Source organism: Labeo rohita, chromosome 21 (genome assembly GCF_022985175.1).
Source record: "Labeo rohita strain BAU-BD-2019 chromosome 21, IGBB_LRoh.1.0, whole genome shotgun sequence".
NCBI lineage: Eukaryota > Metazoa > Chordata > Actinopteri > Cypriniformes > Cyprinidae > Labeo > Labeo rohita.
In genome coordinates, this window is record NC_066889.1 from 9,539,303 (window position 1) to 9,555,718 (window position 16,416).

Consider the following 16,416-nt stretch of genomic DNA (forward strand, 5'->3'; position numbering starts at 1 on the left):
GTCTTTTGGCTTTAAGAATCTTAGTAATAAAGCAACAACATTATTTTAGAGACCCCAAGGCACTGGCCCCACTGGCCCGGTCCATAATCTGAACTTTGATTTCAGTCAGCTGATCACTGATTGGTCCATTTTGACTCTTTACAAATCAAATTCTTTATTTCAGATGCAGCTATCTATATGTAATCGCCATGCCATTATGTGAGCATGGGTGTCAACAATATATGGCATGATGAAAAATGATGAATTTGCTTTGCTCCGTTTGCTATGAATAGTTTCAACCCAGCAGGAGTCACATCAGAATTCAAATGACTCTAGAAGTACCGCTGAGAGAATGAGCGAGAGCTAGAGAACACAAGTAAATGACCAAATAGTGGAATGATGGAACTGAGAAGACAGCTTCAGAGCAATCAGAATTTAGAGCACAACTGTAAGGAAAACCAACTGTGGATCTGACCAATCCAAAACAAATGAATACGCATAAACGATAAGGGCATATGGAAACTGTACAAAAAAAAAGAAAAATGTGAGATGTGATCAGTAAGTCTGAAATAAAGCCCTTGAGACAGAATCCAGAATGTAATCACTGTCTATATAATACAATGTAATATAATACAAAATAAAATGTCTTTTAAAAACTTTTGAATATTATTCTTTTTTAGTCTTTTCATTGCACTCAGTGAATCATGTTATGTATAATTTCTTCATATGCAACTGAAGAAAGATAAAGTTTAGTTGTAAACGAATGAATTCTGCCATTTGTGACAGTACTAAGCACAGCTGCACAGAACAGGACATTCATGAAGAAAAACATACACAAATAGCTGTAATCTGAAGTGTTAAAAAAACAAATAATAAGAAAGGGTCCATCCTCTAAGACTTAAGTAAAACTTTATGCTATGAGTCAATTTATGTTAATCTTTACAAAGCAAACAGTGTGGGAAACAAAGACATTTAACTGAAGCGCACGTTGACGTCTCCACACTGCGTGGTAGATCATTTCACCCCTTTCAAAACATAATAGCCTTCTATTTAGCGATATTCAGGCTCAATTTTCAACAATTAATTACACTGGATTGGCAGCGCAAAAATGTCAGTAGCCATGAAAAGGATTTGATTTCAATTATCTCGGCTCAAAGGGGGTATGATTTCCGAATACACTTAAGCAAAATTATAACAGGACTTTGCTCCCCAGAAAATTGGGTGTGTTTAAAGAGTGATTATGTGGTGAATGGACGGGTGTTGAATGGGAGTGAATGCTCCAGGCTCCCTCTGAAAGGCACTCAATTATCCCTGATTGCTCCCCTTCACAGTGTAGCCAGTGGAGATACCTGCTATTGCTGTGATTGGGGAGAAATTTACATGCAGCACTTTCTGCTGAGGGAAACAGAAAGGGCTGTGGGGTTAAAGATTTTCAAAAGACAGCCGAAGGGTCAGTTCAGCAGATGTGGTAAAGCGGTAATCGAGGAGAAGTAGGCCTAACAGGTCATTAAGGGGTGGTGGCGAATGAGAAGACAGTGAAATCAAAAGAGAAAGGAAAAAAATATATATCAAAAGTGGTTAAGTTTGCTTATATGTTTAAAGATACCATCATCTACATGTTCCACGGGGCTCTACTTCAAACGATTTCAGAACATTTGAATGAAAACCGACAGTCAGATGCTGTCTGTCCAATATTATGTTTTCCAAACCTTCATTCTTTAGTTATAAATGACATAGTTTTACTTTTTATTTTTGTTAAGAAATATATGGTCTTGTATGCCAAGTTAGAGAAAGAGTTTGCTATAGCAAGGTTGGTTCATTCTGTTTCTTTGCAGTTGCAATTCTCTTTCATTTTTGGCAGCTTGATAGTGGGATTCATTCATTTGCATGTAGTACAAAATGTATGTATGCAGTAGAGAATGTGGAATGTGTTTTCATTTAATGAACAAGAGATAAAAGTACACCTTTTATAATAAGACATTGTGACTGTTAAAATCACACTGTAGAAAAAATGGCATCTACACCAATTCAACCCTCAAAAGTGGATTCTTTTTACAGACTGCGATGATGTATTTTATAAATTTAGCAAAGTTACTTATATTTTCATTTTTTTAAAAAATGTATTCAATTACAGAGTACTAGTTAATGTTGTTGTGGGAGTGTTTCTAATACAACGGAGATGGAAGCCATTTTTTCCTCCTTTATAAGACATAGAAAACCTTTTTTTTTCTTTTGATATTAGAGCAGAAATTCTTTTTTGTTGTACTTTTGGTTCACCACTAAAGAAGTGTATGCAATTGTGATGGTGTCCAGTTCTGAGAACCCTGGAAACGTGAAAAAAGTGCATTATCATATGACCTGAAGTCAGGTTGAAATATTGAACTTTATTTCTCAATACATGATCATACCAATTATGAGTGTAATATAATATAATATAATATAATATAATATAATATAATATAATATAATATAATATAATATAATATAATATAATATGTGTATCCAAACTCCTTTGGCTGCTTATATAACTTTACGAACTGGTAATTCAGCTTGTAACTGTTAAAAAAAGGCTTATAGACACCTGGACTTCTGTTATACTAGCTATAATCCTGATCCTCAAGTCACATATAACCACAGGTCTCACAATAGCAAGCCTTGAAAATGTTCAGTTCCTTTCTGAATAGAAAGTCTTTTAATCCATGGTTTGGTAATCAGTGGTTTAAATTGACCATTCAAACATTTTAACATGTTAAGCCTACGTCATTAAGGGTAGACCTCTGAATAGTGGTCTCTGAATAGCGTTTCAGATCTTAAGTAGGACATTATTTTCTATATTATTCATTGCTTCGATGTTAGGTCAAATATGCTATACATAGCCCCACACTGGTCCAGCGACATGCTGTTCTCTCACTGATCAGATAACAAATCACCGTATACTCCGAGCTAATTGGATGACGGCTTAGTTCGAAGGAGTTAAACTAGTTTAAGAAGTGGTTTACGACTGGCATAGACTTAACAACCCTCCTTTGACAAGGAAAAACGCAAAGCAGGAAGCTGAGGTAAGTAAGCCTCTTAATTTGCGTGAATAGTGAAAACAAGTATTTGGCATTAATGCCCAGATTACACGGACACCTATGGAGGTGTTAAAGCTCTAAATTTCGCCTCTCTTCACAGCAGTTCCCATGGCTGCAAAAACGGCCACTTGTTCCTATAAAGAGCTGAAAAATGGTTCGTTCCCGATGACGAAGAATAAAAATTATTATAAAATAAACCATGCTAATAATTTTGTTTTTCGTGAGTATGATGTGGTTTTCGAAATTCCGTCAATAATTTTCAATTTCGTCAATAATTCCACTCGCTCACCCAAAACACTGAAACATCCGCCAGATAAAGAGGCATATTTAGCGCACAGTGCAAAATAATCTCGAAATGCACCTTTTGTGGATTTTTGTGCAAAAATCCTTGGGGTTTCTTTCTTTTTTTAAGATGATGTTTAAAAGGCATTTTAAAAATCCAAATTACAAGGTCAGAAATGACACAAGCCATTTTGTAACCGGTCCATCGTCCATTTATTTAAAGCATTAAATACAGAAGGAAGTTTAAGACGACACGAAACAATTTCTGTTTTTTACTTTCACATTATCGTATTTTCCCTGGCTAATTCATCAAGAGAAGCATATGGATATTTTGTTTATTTCCCTGAATAATGGCTCATAAGTTTAATAAAATATAAATAAAGCCCATGGTAATGCATGGCAACATAACCATACCAAAAGTTCTTTAGTACTATTCTGTGAATACAGAAAGTGCAGCCTTAAAAAAAAAATCCTAATACTGTTACAGAACAAACCTTGAAAAAGTTTTGATTTTGTAACAGATTAAAAGCAGCTTGTCCTGTTAATTTGTTCATATATGGCTGTTTGATGATTATTGTATACATTTACTAATGAAAACAGGATGAAATTATCTAAAAGGATCATTCAATAACTAATGAAAAAAAAAAACATTCAGCACTCATTTACAACCAACAATAAACAAACGAGAAAAGCTTCAGAATGCTACAGTTTCAACTGTCTGAAACAGTCTGAAAACTACATGTGCCTATTAATGTATCTATTAATAATAACTCTCCAGATGTCAGTGCTTCTGCTTGACTTTGGTCTTTCGCCATCTCTCAATTGAGAGTAAATCTTAGCACTCCTCTTTTCCACCCATTCCAGCAGCTGTGATGTGAGTCAGTTGAGCAGAATGCTCCTTTGCTTTGAGACGCAGTGCTGCTATGCTGGAAGCACGGAGGTCCACCGTTGGGGAAGAAGGTAAAGGTGGTGAAGAGGAGAGAAGGTTGTTGGTGAGGTGGGAGCGTTGAATTGGACCCTCGATGGTAGGAAGGGGTATCCTTTGCAGTGCCATTGGACTTAAGCTTGTAAAGAGTCTGATGAGAAATGTAACAGAATATTTTAACTATATGATGTGTGAAAGGTAAAGAAAAGGCAAAGATAAATAAACTTTATGATTTGTGTTGAACATGCAGATGAAGCTTACCTTCCAAAAGTGGGGTTAATGAAAGCAGGGTGTCTAAACATGGCCGCCCCTAACAGAGCACTGAAGCCATGAGGGGAGGCATGGTTTGGGGGAGGCTGAGCCAGTCTTTGGAGGGGGACAGGCCAAGATGAATCAATAGCTGGATGTGGGTTTGGGACAAAAGGATTCCCACTCAGGTAATGACACAAGGACTGTGCAGCAGGGGGGGGTTCCAGGATAGTGTAGACTCAGACTGTGTGACTGGACCCCCGCCTTTTCCCTTTTCCTCCATTTTGCACGTCGATTCTGGAACCAGACCTTGAGAAGAAGCAATGCTTTTGTCAGTTATGAGTAGTTAGTAGTAGTAGAATTTTTTTTTATTTTTTTTTTATTGTACATTTAGTAAAGAAATGTTGTCACACCAAGCTATCGTCCCTTAGTCACCAGAAAGATTAAGGCCTGTATTATAGAATAAGCTTAAATAGAATAATGTTGGGTATTACAAGAAATATAAGAACTTGTTTTATTTTTGCATCTCTGAGAATATCCGTAAAGGAATAGTCCACCCAAAAATTAAAATTCTCTCGCAGTCTTTGCAAACCTGTATGATGTTCTGTCCGCTATGGAACACAAGAAAATGAATACTACAATGAAAGTCAGTGTGGTCCAGTTTTGTCTTTGACTTTTTACTTATTGTGTGTGAAAAACAACAGTTGAAATATTCTAGAAAATACCTTCTTTTGTATACCTGAAGAATTCAGTCATACTAGGAGAGTGAGTAAATGATGAAAACCTTCATTTTTGAGTGAACGGTCCCTTTAACAAAGAGTGTTGTTTACTGAAGAAAGTAGTTTATAAAAAGGGGGACCAGTATATATATATATATATATATATATATATATATAAAGAGTGGAAATGTTAAGAGAAATTGGCAATAACATATTAGTAACTTTGTAGGCCAAAATGTGTGCAAGGATATGACTTTTTATTTATTAATAAATGAATAAATAATTAAATAATTAAATTCCGCAAAACAAACGAACCTCGTATACATTCTTGCGCCATTTTTACGTAATATCTAACAGAAATTGTTATTTTTTACGGTGTTTTTTTTCAATACAGTGTATCGAAAAAAGCTTCTAAACACACAAGTAGCTTAAATTGTAGCAAGGATAAGGGTACGATAGGAATGGTTGTATGTTTATTATGAATCTTATATTTTAGCCCGTCGCATGAATTGTAGAATTTTAATGTAAAAAAAATGCATGCAATATAAATGTATTAATTTAGACTTAACGGTGACCTTTACAATGTAGAATTCATTGATGTGATTTTTTTTTTAAATAAATATTTCTATTCTTGTTGAGGTATGTTGTGCCCAGTCGTGGACAGTAAAGGAGAAAAGATTAATAGTAAATGTTGAAAAAGATGAGATGAATAAGAAAGTGACTTACTTGCACTCGTGCTTCTGTAAGATCAAGTCTCATTGCTAATTCCTCCCTTAAATTAGAAAGAGAGAAACAATTTGTAGGTAGAGTGTCTTTATCTCATTTTTACTAAGACTGACAATGAATTTTACTAAAATTAAAAACATATTTATTCGTTTACATTCTAGTGACAAATATAGCCTACAAATTCTAACGGCTCCTGTGCTATTAAAACTGTTCGAGTAAAGGTATTGCAACGAAAACATGCAGCGACAAAAAAAAAAAAAAAAATTATAGGTTTAAAAAGTAAATACAATGATAAAATATAAATTATTGTTCTTGTGATTTTTTTTAAGCCTATTTTCATATGGCTGCTTTTAATATAACTACTGAAAATGATGGTGTTTTCTTAAATGAACATGTGACGGATGGTGCCTTCCAACCATCAATGAATAATTTTCTTTTAAATATTCTTTATATATATGTATATATAAATATATATATATATTTGCATAATATTAATCCATTATCATCTACAAGTTGTTCCTGGTGTTGCCCATACCTTGTGAAAACATCTGGATAGTGAGTCTTTTGAAAAGCTCTTTCCAGCTCCTCAAGCTGATAGCTGGTAAATGTAGTCCGGTATCTCCTCTGTTTTCGTTTTAACATCCCATCTTCAGTGTCACTTCCCGCTGATAAAGTAGTTTCCTCGCTGTTCTTCAAATAAGCCTCTCGTTCTTGCAGTCCCATTAGACCCGGAGACACAGTTGTTTCCCTACATAGTCTTTTATTGTCGGTTTCGTCCACCTCTGGTCTTGGCGTGGGACTGGATGTGTCTCTACAGGACTGTAGAGAAGCATGTTCCTGATACGATCTAGCACGACTGATGTTTACTAGCGAGGCCTCTGTAATTTTTAATTTTTCACAAGCTGTGTGTAGCAGTCTTGGGCCCACTGCCTCAATTTCGTCTGTGTGAATGTCTCTGGTTGAGTCTGTCAACGGGGCGAAGGGGCGGCGGAGCTTCGGCGGCAGGTGCATGTCTGGTTGCAGGGGCCACAAACTGTTTGGTGTTGCTGTGGGCAAAAGTAATTTATCTAAATAGTTATCAACAGGATAGATTAAGTTACAAGTAAGAATACTGATAATCGAATTAAACTTCTTATAGAAGACTTCCCTAACAAAACACGTTCAGTGCCCATACTAAAATGTCACAGCCTGCCTGTTTTGTATTTAACGGTAACTGTAACTTGTTATTATAATTGTAGTTAATAGCATGCAATATTTGTTACACCGACACTGTAATTACAAAATAAATCTAATGTAAGGCAGTACTTTTGCTATGTTAACAAAAAATAATCAGTGGACAATATATGTAAAAAACAACTAAAACAGAAACACAAAATTAAAGAATTAACGATTTACCGTTAACTTTTAAGGGACTTTTCCTTCCTAGAATACTGTCGATGCAGTACGAGGACGACAGAGTAGGTGATTTACATTTGCAGTTTGTTTGGTCTGGATTATCCCCCTCTGCTTCGTTGCTCATATCTCTGGCTTTCATGAAGGCTACAGAAACCAGTGATCCATTGGGCGCGCTTCCCGGTGCTCTCGCTGACTGGTCGTTGCAAAAGCTCGCGCACGGCGACCTTTGTACTGATGCTTCAGCTTCCAAAACTCAGCTACAGCATCTGATTGGTTCTCCGGTGCAAGGCTCTGCCTCAGGGTGTACGATTCAGTTTAAAGATACTTATCGTTTTGTCTGACAAATCTAACTTTACTCATTTAGCCTACACATTTCATATTAACCATGACTACTTAATAATGTAAATAATGTAAATAATGTAAATAATAATAATAATAATAATAATAATAAATACACTTACTATTATTATTATTTGAATATAGACTATATTAAAATATACTGTCGAAATTGCTTGTGACTTGCCAATTATATAACTATTGATTTATGCTCCGTGCTTTTATTCCTTACCCCTAAATTTTAAAGAGAAAGAATGATAGAATGAATGAATAAATGAGAATACTATTCCAAAGAAACAATTCTTTATTAGCATTCTGTTTTTAAAACCAATTTTGTGTGAAATTCGCTCAGTTCACTGCTCCTTGAGCGCCATCTACTGTGTAGCTCACATTTAAAGCCAACACATTCTACCGTTAGTAAATAATCGCAAATAATTTCCAAGTTACAAGGTTGTCAGAAAGGTCCACGTTTAATTAAATCAATAAAAATGCATTGCGTTTGTATAAAACTATAGTTTATAGTTTTGTGTCAGTTTTATATATTTTGTAATTTAATCCATAGGTCAATTTTTTTAAAAAGCGTAAAAATAACATGGAACTATCTTTACATCATAGTGTTTATAGCTACAAGAACAGTTCTCATGGTCATGGTCACCATGGAAACAATACACAACTTTGTATGGCACAACAAAGCGACGTGAAAAATGGCAGCCAAATACGAGGTAGCAGAAGAATCCGTTGACGGTCCATATCACCTCGAGAAAGTTTTAATTCCAGAAGACTCTGAGGATGACTATAAATACGACGAAGTGACTGTCGACGACGAGCTCAGCATAAGTGAGGGGGAAGAGGACTTGGAAACTGCCGTTAAAGCAGTGCGGGATCAAACTGATGCCACTGAATGCACAACTCAGAGGGTCACTTCGGCCAAACATGCAGTTCCTAAAATACCTGAGGTGGTGGACGACTTTCTCCGCAATTATCTGGTAAAAATGGGTATGAAAAGAACATTAGACTGCTTCCAAATCGAGTGGTTTGAGATGATACACAAAGGCTTAATGAAAACAGAGCAAATGGAACTCGTCCCTGATGTCTATACACACAACCAGCTCCTGGACAACGAGCTGAAAAACGTACAAAGAGAGCGGGATAGTTATAAACAGGCCGCGTTTGAAGCTGTAGAAACCATAGTAAAACTTCAAAGAGAGAGGGACTTCCATAGGATGCAGCACAAGCGTGTTGTTCAAGAGAAGAATAGACTCATTGAGGACATTAAAAAGCTGAAGAAACACTATGCATCCTACGAGCCTGCTCTTAGACAACTAAATGACAAGTATCAGACAGCTGTGAGGCAAAAGATGCTGGTAAGTCTGGAGAGAGACAGAGCTGTCAGCCAGGTTCAGAACATAGACAGCTCTTTACGTACCACAGATTCTTCCCCAGGAACCCGGCCAACTCAAAAATCTGCTAACATGCCACATCAAAGAGAAAAAATCCAGAAGAGTCCAGAAAAAGGTGCACACCTGCTATGTGACAACATTGCATCAAATGATGCTGTAAAAGACCCTAACAAAAACACAAGGCATCCTAAAGACTCTGAATTCCCAGCCAGCACTCGAGTCAATCCCTACTTGCCGCAAATCAAAGCTCTTTCCTCACACAGCACCAAATCACCCAACTTCTCTCTCTTCAAGTCTTTTAAAGCTCACACAATGGCAGTGAGCTTCCTCGCTCTCCATCCCCGTAAAATGATAGTAGCCTCCTCAAGTGATGACCATCTTTGGAGATTATGGGGAATACCGAAGGGAGAGATGATCATGACTGGCGAGGGTCACACTGATTGGCTGTCGTCCTGTAGTTTTCATCCCAGCGGTGGTTACCTGGGTACCACAAGTGGGGACACCACAGTTAAAATCTGGGACTTTGCTGAAGGTCGATGCGTGCTCAGTTTGGAGGGACACATCCACACCACCTGGGCCTGTTCGTTCCATTCCTGTGGTGATTTTGTGGCCTCTTGTTCGATGGATAACACGGCTAAAGTGTGGGACTTAAATAGCGAGCGTTGCCGCTGTACTCTGCGTGGACATGTTGACTCAGTGAACAGCATTTCTTTCCTGCCCTTCTCAAACATTCTACTTACCTGCTCAGCAGACAAGACCCTCTCTCTTTGGGATGCCCGTGCTGGATTGTGTGCCCAGACTTTCTACGGGCACAAGCATTCATGCAACTACGCCACCTTTAATGCCACAGGTGATACAATTGCTTCGTGTGACTCTTTTGGGGTGGTCAAATTATGGGATGTGAGGAATGTGTCAGCAATGGTGACCATGGACACTGGGCCTCATCCAAGCAATCAAGTGGCCTTCAATCCAAATGGAAGAATTCTAGCAGTGGCAAGTAATGATGGCACTGTTAAAATAGTAGAAGTGGCATCTTTACATATGTCGAGTCTAATAGCTCATGAAGATGCTGTTCAGAGTGTCATTTTTGACCATACAGGGGAACACATTCTGTCTGCAGGCTCTGACGGTGCAATTCACATCTGGTCATAACAATATATATTTACAATGCTTCAGAAATGGATTTAAATATTAAGATTTAAATAACTACATTAAACAACTATTTAAAGCAATGCATGGCAAAACTTTTCCCCCAGAATATTTAACTGAATAAAATAAAAAAAAATGGTGCATTGGCACTTTACATTAATTTACATTCACAAGTATAAGGGGACCTTTACTTACTCATATAATAATAATAATAAATGTAGAGAACAGTTAATTTATTTTCTTATGATCTAATTTGTTTGCACCCATTATTTATATAACATGCTCTCTTTCTGTAATTTTCCTATGTTCCTATATTTTTTCAATGTTGAATTTAGTCAATTAAAAAGCATGAACCCCTTTGTCATAAAAAATCTGATACAACTTTTCTCCTTGGTAGTCCAGTTATCTTCTTTGCAATGTGTATTTATACATGTGTATATGATTTTATAATATTTTTGAAAGAAGTCTCTAATGCTCACCAAGGTTGAATTTATTTGATTTTAAATTTATTGAATTTGAAGTTGAATTTATTGAATTTAAAGCTGAATTTTTCAGTCTTTAAGGTCACATGATTTTTCAGAAATTATTCTAATATGCTGATTTAGTACCACAGAAATGTTTTATTTTGATCAGTGTTTAAAACAATGGTACACTACCATTCAAAAGTTTGAGGTATTTAAAAATAAACAATTAATACTTATATTCAAATGAATTAAATTCAAAAGTAACAGTAAGACATTTATAACATTACAAAATTACTATTTCAAATAAATCCTGTTCTTTTGAACTTTCTGTTCATCAAAGAGCCCTAAAAACAAATCAGTGTTTCCACAAAACTATTAAGCAGCAAAAAATTGTTTTTTAGCAGCTTCATAGTATTAAAAAGGAAAGTAACAGAATCAATTGTGCAAACTTCAAAAATGAAGAAAACCCAGCAGAGCCGCAGTAACTAGACAATTCATCTAGTTAGTTGTTTATGTTCTGCATAAAGTTCATTTATTATTAAATATGTTAAATTAAGCAAAAAGACAAGCCAGAGGATTTTTGTCCTAGTTTTTAACAAATGTTCTTTATAGGTATACATCCATGTCTTATTTCCCTGTTCTTGTACATTTTTTACAAGTTAATAACCGCAATAAATAATTAAAAAAAAAAAAAAAAAAAACAACAACTGGTGAGTAGTGTGTTATACACTGAAAATTCTAAAAAGAAAAAGTGCCATTTAAATACCCAGATGATCCACTTACATGAGTGAAAATAAATAAATAATTGATTAAAAACGAAGTTATTCCTTCTTTTCAGGTGCAGCCTATTAACTTCAAATTTCAGACATATACATTTACATAATTAAAAGTAAAACTTTCATAAAATAATACGAAGGAAAAGGCTAAAACAGTACACAAGGATAACCCTTCTTGCAAGTGAAAATCTAATACAACTATTCTCCTTGTCTTTGGGTGGCGCGTTTGTGCCAGCTGATGTGAAGCTAACGACGGAAGTGCGTATCTACAAAAACACAGACACGCCCCCTCATGTTATTGGCGCGTGTGGCGGACTGGAGCAGAATGATACATGCTGATAAGCATATTTATTCAAATCACTCGTTAAATATTGATTGCAGTAATAGATTGGGCTTTATCTACATCTGCATGCCGTGATCAATGATTTAATATGAGAAAAATTGCTGAATAATCATTTACGAGACGGGAATGTAATTTGACAGGACGTGCACGGAAGCATCCTGTTGCTGATCATGTGTCTGTAGAAATATAACAACTGGCTATAATATATTAAGTTTAAAATATAACAACATTTCTCGGTGTAGTTAAATCAAGGGCCACTTTTTCTCCGTAAAAATGATGAAAAGCGTGGGAAAGCTCTTTGGGTTAAGGCGAAAATGCCCGCCCCCCAAGACTCTTATTGACAAGAAAAAGACTCGGGTGAATCCCATTGATCGTATGCTGGATGACAGCGACGAGGGCTCCTACGCCAGCACCACTAGCGTCAGTTCAGAAAGTGAATACCAGAACTCCGAAGATGAGTCCGGGACCTCCGACAGCTCTTACCGAGCACGTGAGAGTGAGGGGGATGACAGCAGCGAGACAGACGAGAAATGCGCCGTGCCCCGACGACAAAGGAAAAGATCCGCCAGCGCTCCTCAACTAGATGACAGCGATTCCAGCGATTCTTCCAGCGACGTCGGCGGAGAGCCGCTCAGGAGAGTGTTGCAGAGAAAACGACTCAGGCTGCCGGAGGACTCAGAGGACGAGGCTCTGAGGGAGAAGAAGAGAGAGGCAGAACTCAAAGAAGCTGCTGCCAAGAGAAGAGAGAGAAAGAATAAACTCATGGAGCTGTCAAAGAGAAGAAAGTCAGGCACCACGCGGCGCAGGCGCAGGACGTTGGTAAGTTGACAAGGACAATACAAGAAAAGGTAACAGTAGCTAACAGCACTTTTCTGGGTCAACCATCATAACCTCTTTAGTCCTTAGTAAAACACTTGTGTTTGCAAGTGTTTACATTTGCCGTGCAGCAGCTACTGCCATTTCCATGTTTCTATGTTACAGTGCCACCAAACAGCATCAAACTTAGTATGTTACCTAAGGTGCATGATTTACATGTATGCCAAGTTTTGAGAAAATTGGTCATCCATCCATCAATCCATTTTCTATATCGCCTATTCCTCTGCAGGGTCCTGGGGGGCAGGATCCTATCACACCATCTTTATTTGGAACTTCTGTGCATAATATTTTTGATTGAAAATAAATGAGTAATGATTCATTTATGAGGTTGTTATGTTGATCAAAGTTGATCAAAAGATATTTATTGATGGTTATCTGTAGGGGGTTTGCACTTGCGTCACGATTTGATACTCGGATGTAAACAACAGCATGGATTGCACGGTTAATGTACTACTGAATATATTGTTCTTCTAATTCATGCCGTCTAAACCACGAAAAAATAAGTGGAAGATGCTAAATCATATAGAGAAGGACTTAGTAAGCAGGAAAGGGCGCGATATTTTGACAAACTAAAGTTAATAGGCGATAAAGATTAGTATTAATAAGGATATTAGTCTATATTTTCACCTAGCTGACTGGAAATTATTAGAACAAAACATGAATGTTGTCAAGATTCTTGCCCTGGAAATCCTGGTTCAGTTTGGCCAACCACAAACGCTCAGACAGTTTTTTGCACTATTCTCACATGGTTGTGGAAAACATCAAATGTATTTTGTTTTATTCTATAAAACCATCAGTTACTTAATTCATGTGATGTTTGTTTTAAATCCAGGAGTAGTTTTTAAATACAAACAAAATGTTTCAACCATTTACAATTTCCATTCTCTAGCAGTTTTAGCTTAAAGGTGGAATAAGATCGTGTTATAATAATTATGGTAATGGTGACAAAAACAAAGGGTTCCATGAAAAGGCTAATAACTGTATACCTTGTCTATTTGTTGTTTTCTACAGGGTTCAGAAGAAGAGGAAGAAGAGGAGAGAGAGGAGAACAAGGAGGACAAAGTTGAAGAGCAAAGTAAAGCAGATGATTCTGATGATGAATCTAGTGTGGAGGAGAACAGCAGTCCTCTAAACAGCAGCGAGGAGGAAAAACTTGCTGATAGTAATGACAGTCTGAAGGATTTTATTGTGGAGGAAGATGAACAGAAAAAGGATGAAGATAAGGAGGAAGAGGGGGAGGCCAAAGACAAGGCCTTTCTCTCTCACCTTCCACGCCAGTGTAAGACCATGTGATTCTGGCTTTTGTTTTGCTTACAATTTGGAGTCCCAATATGTGTATGTTCCTGATCTTAATTTGAAAATCTCATTTGTTTCCCTTCCCATTACAGTTATTACAGGATCACAGCGCACCCACTTTCAGGTGGTGGTCAAAGCCTTGCTGATCAATGTCTTGGACTCAAGCTTCCTCAAGTCACTTTACGGTATATTCACGAAGTTATTCCTTATCTTCTTAGCACAGGATTAACAGTTCTCTCTCTATAAGATACAGTAAAGACACTTAAAATGTTTTAAAAAATTTCAAATGATGTACTTTGGAAACTTCCATTCATTAAACATTCCTGAAAAAAGTATTAAAAGTATTATTACAAAAAATATTAAGCAGCACATCCGTGCGATATATGAATATTCGACTTTGAGCACTGATAATATTAGAAGTTCAGACTGAACGATCGTATGACATTGAAGATTGGAGTAATGGCTACTGAAAATTAAATATTGCCATTTCAGGAATAAATAACATTTACAAACTGTATTACAATAGAAAGCGATATGAATGCCATTTTATTTAAGCATATTTAAATGTACTGAATATTTAATAAAATAAATGCAATCTTATTATATGTTTTAAAGGTAGTGTATATGTGACCTTGGACCACAAAACCAGTCAAGTGTAAATTTCTCAAAATTGAGATTTATACACCATGAAAGCATTTCATTAATGTATGGTTTGTTAGGAACGGACAGTATTTGGCCGAGATACAACTATTTGAAAATCTGGAATCTGATCAAAAAAAAAAAAAAATCAAAATACTAAGAAAATCGGCTTAATTTTGTCCAAATGAAGTTCATAGCAATGCATATAACTAATCAAAAATGAAGTTTTGATATATTTACAGTGGGAAATTTACATAATATCTTTATGGAACATGATCTTTACTTAATATCCTAGTGATTTTTGGCATAAAAGAAAAATCGATAAATTTGAGCCATCCAATGTGTTTTTAGCTATTGCTACAAATATACCTGTGCAACATAAGACATAAGTTTTGTGGTCCAGGATCACATATATATATATATATATATATATATATATACACATGACTTTGTGTCAATGACTGCAGATGGCGAACGAACAAAACGATACGCCCAGGAGATGAAATTATCATTGCTTCATTTTGATGAGCGACTGGTTCTTCCGCGTCTGGAGAACCTGAAGCAGAGGAGCCGCTGGAAAGACCGTTACAAAGTAAGCCTTTTGTATTTCTTTTGGTCTTTTTCATAAAAAGATATCACATTTCTAAGTATAATTGATTGCTTTACTATTAGTCACTTGTATGTGAAGTTTAAAAAGAAAAGTGGCGTGGTGTATTTTACTTTAATGTCTGTTATCATTTTCATTTACTAAAAGGAAAGGGTTGAATGTTATCCCAAATTGAGGGTTATGATGACAAGGGTCCAGACGAAGGGATGTGAAGCCTGTGAGCTTCACAGAACGGGACGGTTCACTGTGCGCCTCTCTGGCCAGTTGTACCACAACAACACCCTGCAGGAGGACCAGTTCATGCCTGATGATTCCCAGGTTGTTTTCCATGCAAATCACATATGCAGTTTAACCATAAATAGCTTAATTTTGAGCACTTCTTGATAGAATGTTTATTTGTTAACAATTGCAGAGCTTCTTTGTTGGCTCCGTCTGCGCCAGTCGTACCGAGGTCTACCATGCTCTGAAGCACTTTAAATACCATCTGTTTGAGAGGTGTCGTACAGCTTTAGAAGCTCAGAAGGAAATACAGGAAGACGATACAGGAGAGGATGATGAACCAATAAAGGACACAGTCAACAAAGTGTTTACTAAACTGCAAGATGGAGGATGGATCAGTGAGGTGTGAATATGTAACCTTCATTTTTGTGTCTTTAAAAGCTATTTTATGTGTGCACAAACTGATTCTTGTTTTCTTTCCATTCATTTAGCAATACGAGAAGTTTCAGGAACATCTCAATTCTGCTGATTTCTTCCAGGAAGAAAAGCTGGACTGAATATGTTGAACTTTCCCTGATGGCATCAATCTGCAGTTTTATTTTCTGTAAATATTTTTTTATGTCTTAAAAAGCATGGCTAACTTTTGAGTGTGTGCCCTTAAGCTCTAGCATTTTACTTTTACAGTTATAGTACTGTGTAAATTGCTTCTGCATGAGAATATACAAACAGTAATACAACCCAAAATGTAACAGATCAGTCTAAATTGTGAGGCTTAAAAAAAAAAAGTGTATTTTACCCGGAACATTGTGCTTTCAAAGATTTGTATGCCATTGTTATGCCTTCATTTATAAATCTCATCCTAATGCTTCTGTGTAAATGCATCCAAGTAATTTTAGTGTTTGTGTTCTTGTAATAAACAAGATTCATAACCAGGTTCTGTTAAATGTTTATGTTTTGCAGTA

At 36.4% G+C, this 16,416-nt stretch overlaps 3 protein-coding genes across 3 annotated transcripts; 2 read left to right on the forward strand and 1 right to left on the reverse strand.

Annotated features, from left to right (window-relative positions):
- Positions 1-3,972: 3,972 nt before the first annotated feature.
- arxb (aristaless related homeobox b) lies at positions 3,973-7,532 on the reverse strand. The gene is given in 6 exon segments (XM_051093598.1): positions 3,973-4,411; positions 4,522-4,727; positions 4,729-4,818; positions 5,955-6,000; positions 6,490-7,000; positions 7,350-7,532. Coding segments are annotated over 6 exon segments (1,233 nt in total). The 5' UTR covers positions 7,489-7,532; the 3' UTR covers positions 3,973-4,170.
- Positions 7,533-8,368: 836 nt separating this feature from the next.
- Positions 8,369-10,538, forward strand: LOC127152109 (sperm-associated antigen 16 protein). The gene has a single exon (XM_051092537.1). It carries the CDS (start codon positions 8,390-8,392, stop codon positions 10,235-10,237), a length of 1,848 nt encoding a protein of 615 aa, XP_050948494.1. The 5' UTR covers positions 8,369-8,389; the 3' UTR covers positions 10,238-10,538.
- A 1,211-nt stretch (positions 10,539-11,749) lies between these two features.
- On the forward strand, positions 11,750-16,386 carry ccdc82 (coiled-coil domain containing 82). The gene is made up of 7 exons (XM_051093585.1): positions 11,750-12,636; positions 13,705-13,972; positions 14,082-14,174; positions 15,096-15,220; positions 15,383-15,553; positions 15,648-15,857; positions 15,946-16,386. The coding sequence occupies exons 1-7, from the start codon at positions 12,091-12,093 to the stop codon at positions 16,009-16,011; spliced, it is 1,479 nt and encodes a 492-aa protein (XP_050949542.1). The 5' UTR covers positions 11,750-12,090; the 3' UTR covers positions 16,012-16,386.
- The last annotated feature ends 30 nt before the right edge of the window (positions 16,387-16,416 follow it).

Excerpts from the sequence above, each read along its gene's own strand:
- LOC127152109 (XM_051092537.1), top strand. The coding sequence starts at position 8,390 with ATGGCAGCCAAATACGAGGTAGCAGAAGAATCCGTTGACGGTCCATAT.
- ccdc82 (XM_051093585.1), top strand. The coding sequence starts at position 12,091 with ATGATGAAAAGCGTGGGAAAGCTCTTTGGGTTAAGGCGAAAATGCCCG. Across the intron at positions 12,637-13,704 it reads GGCGCAGGCGCAGGACGTTG|GGTTCAGAAGAAGAGGAAGA; the intron begins GTAAGTTGACAA and ends TGTTTTCTACAG. Across the intron at positions 15,858-15,945 it reads ATGGAGGATGGATCAGTGAG|CAATACGAGAAGTTTCAGGA; the intron begins GTGTGAATATGT and ends CCATTCATTTAG.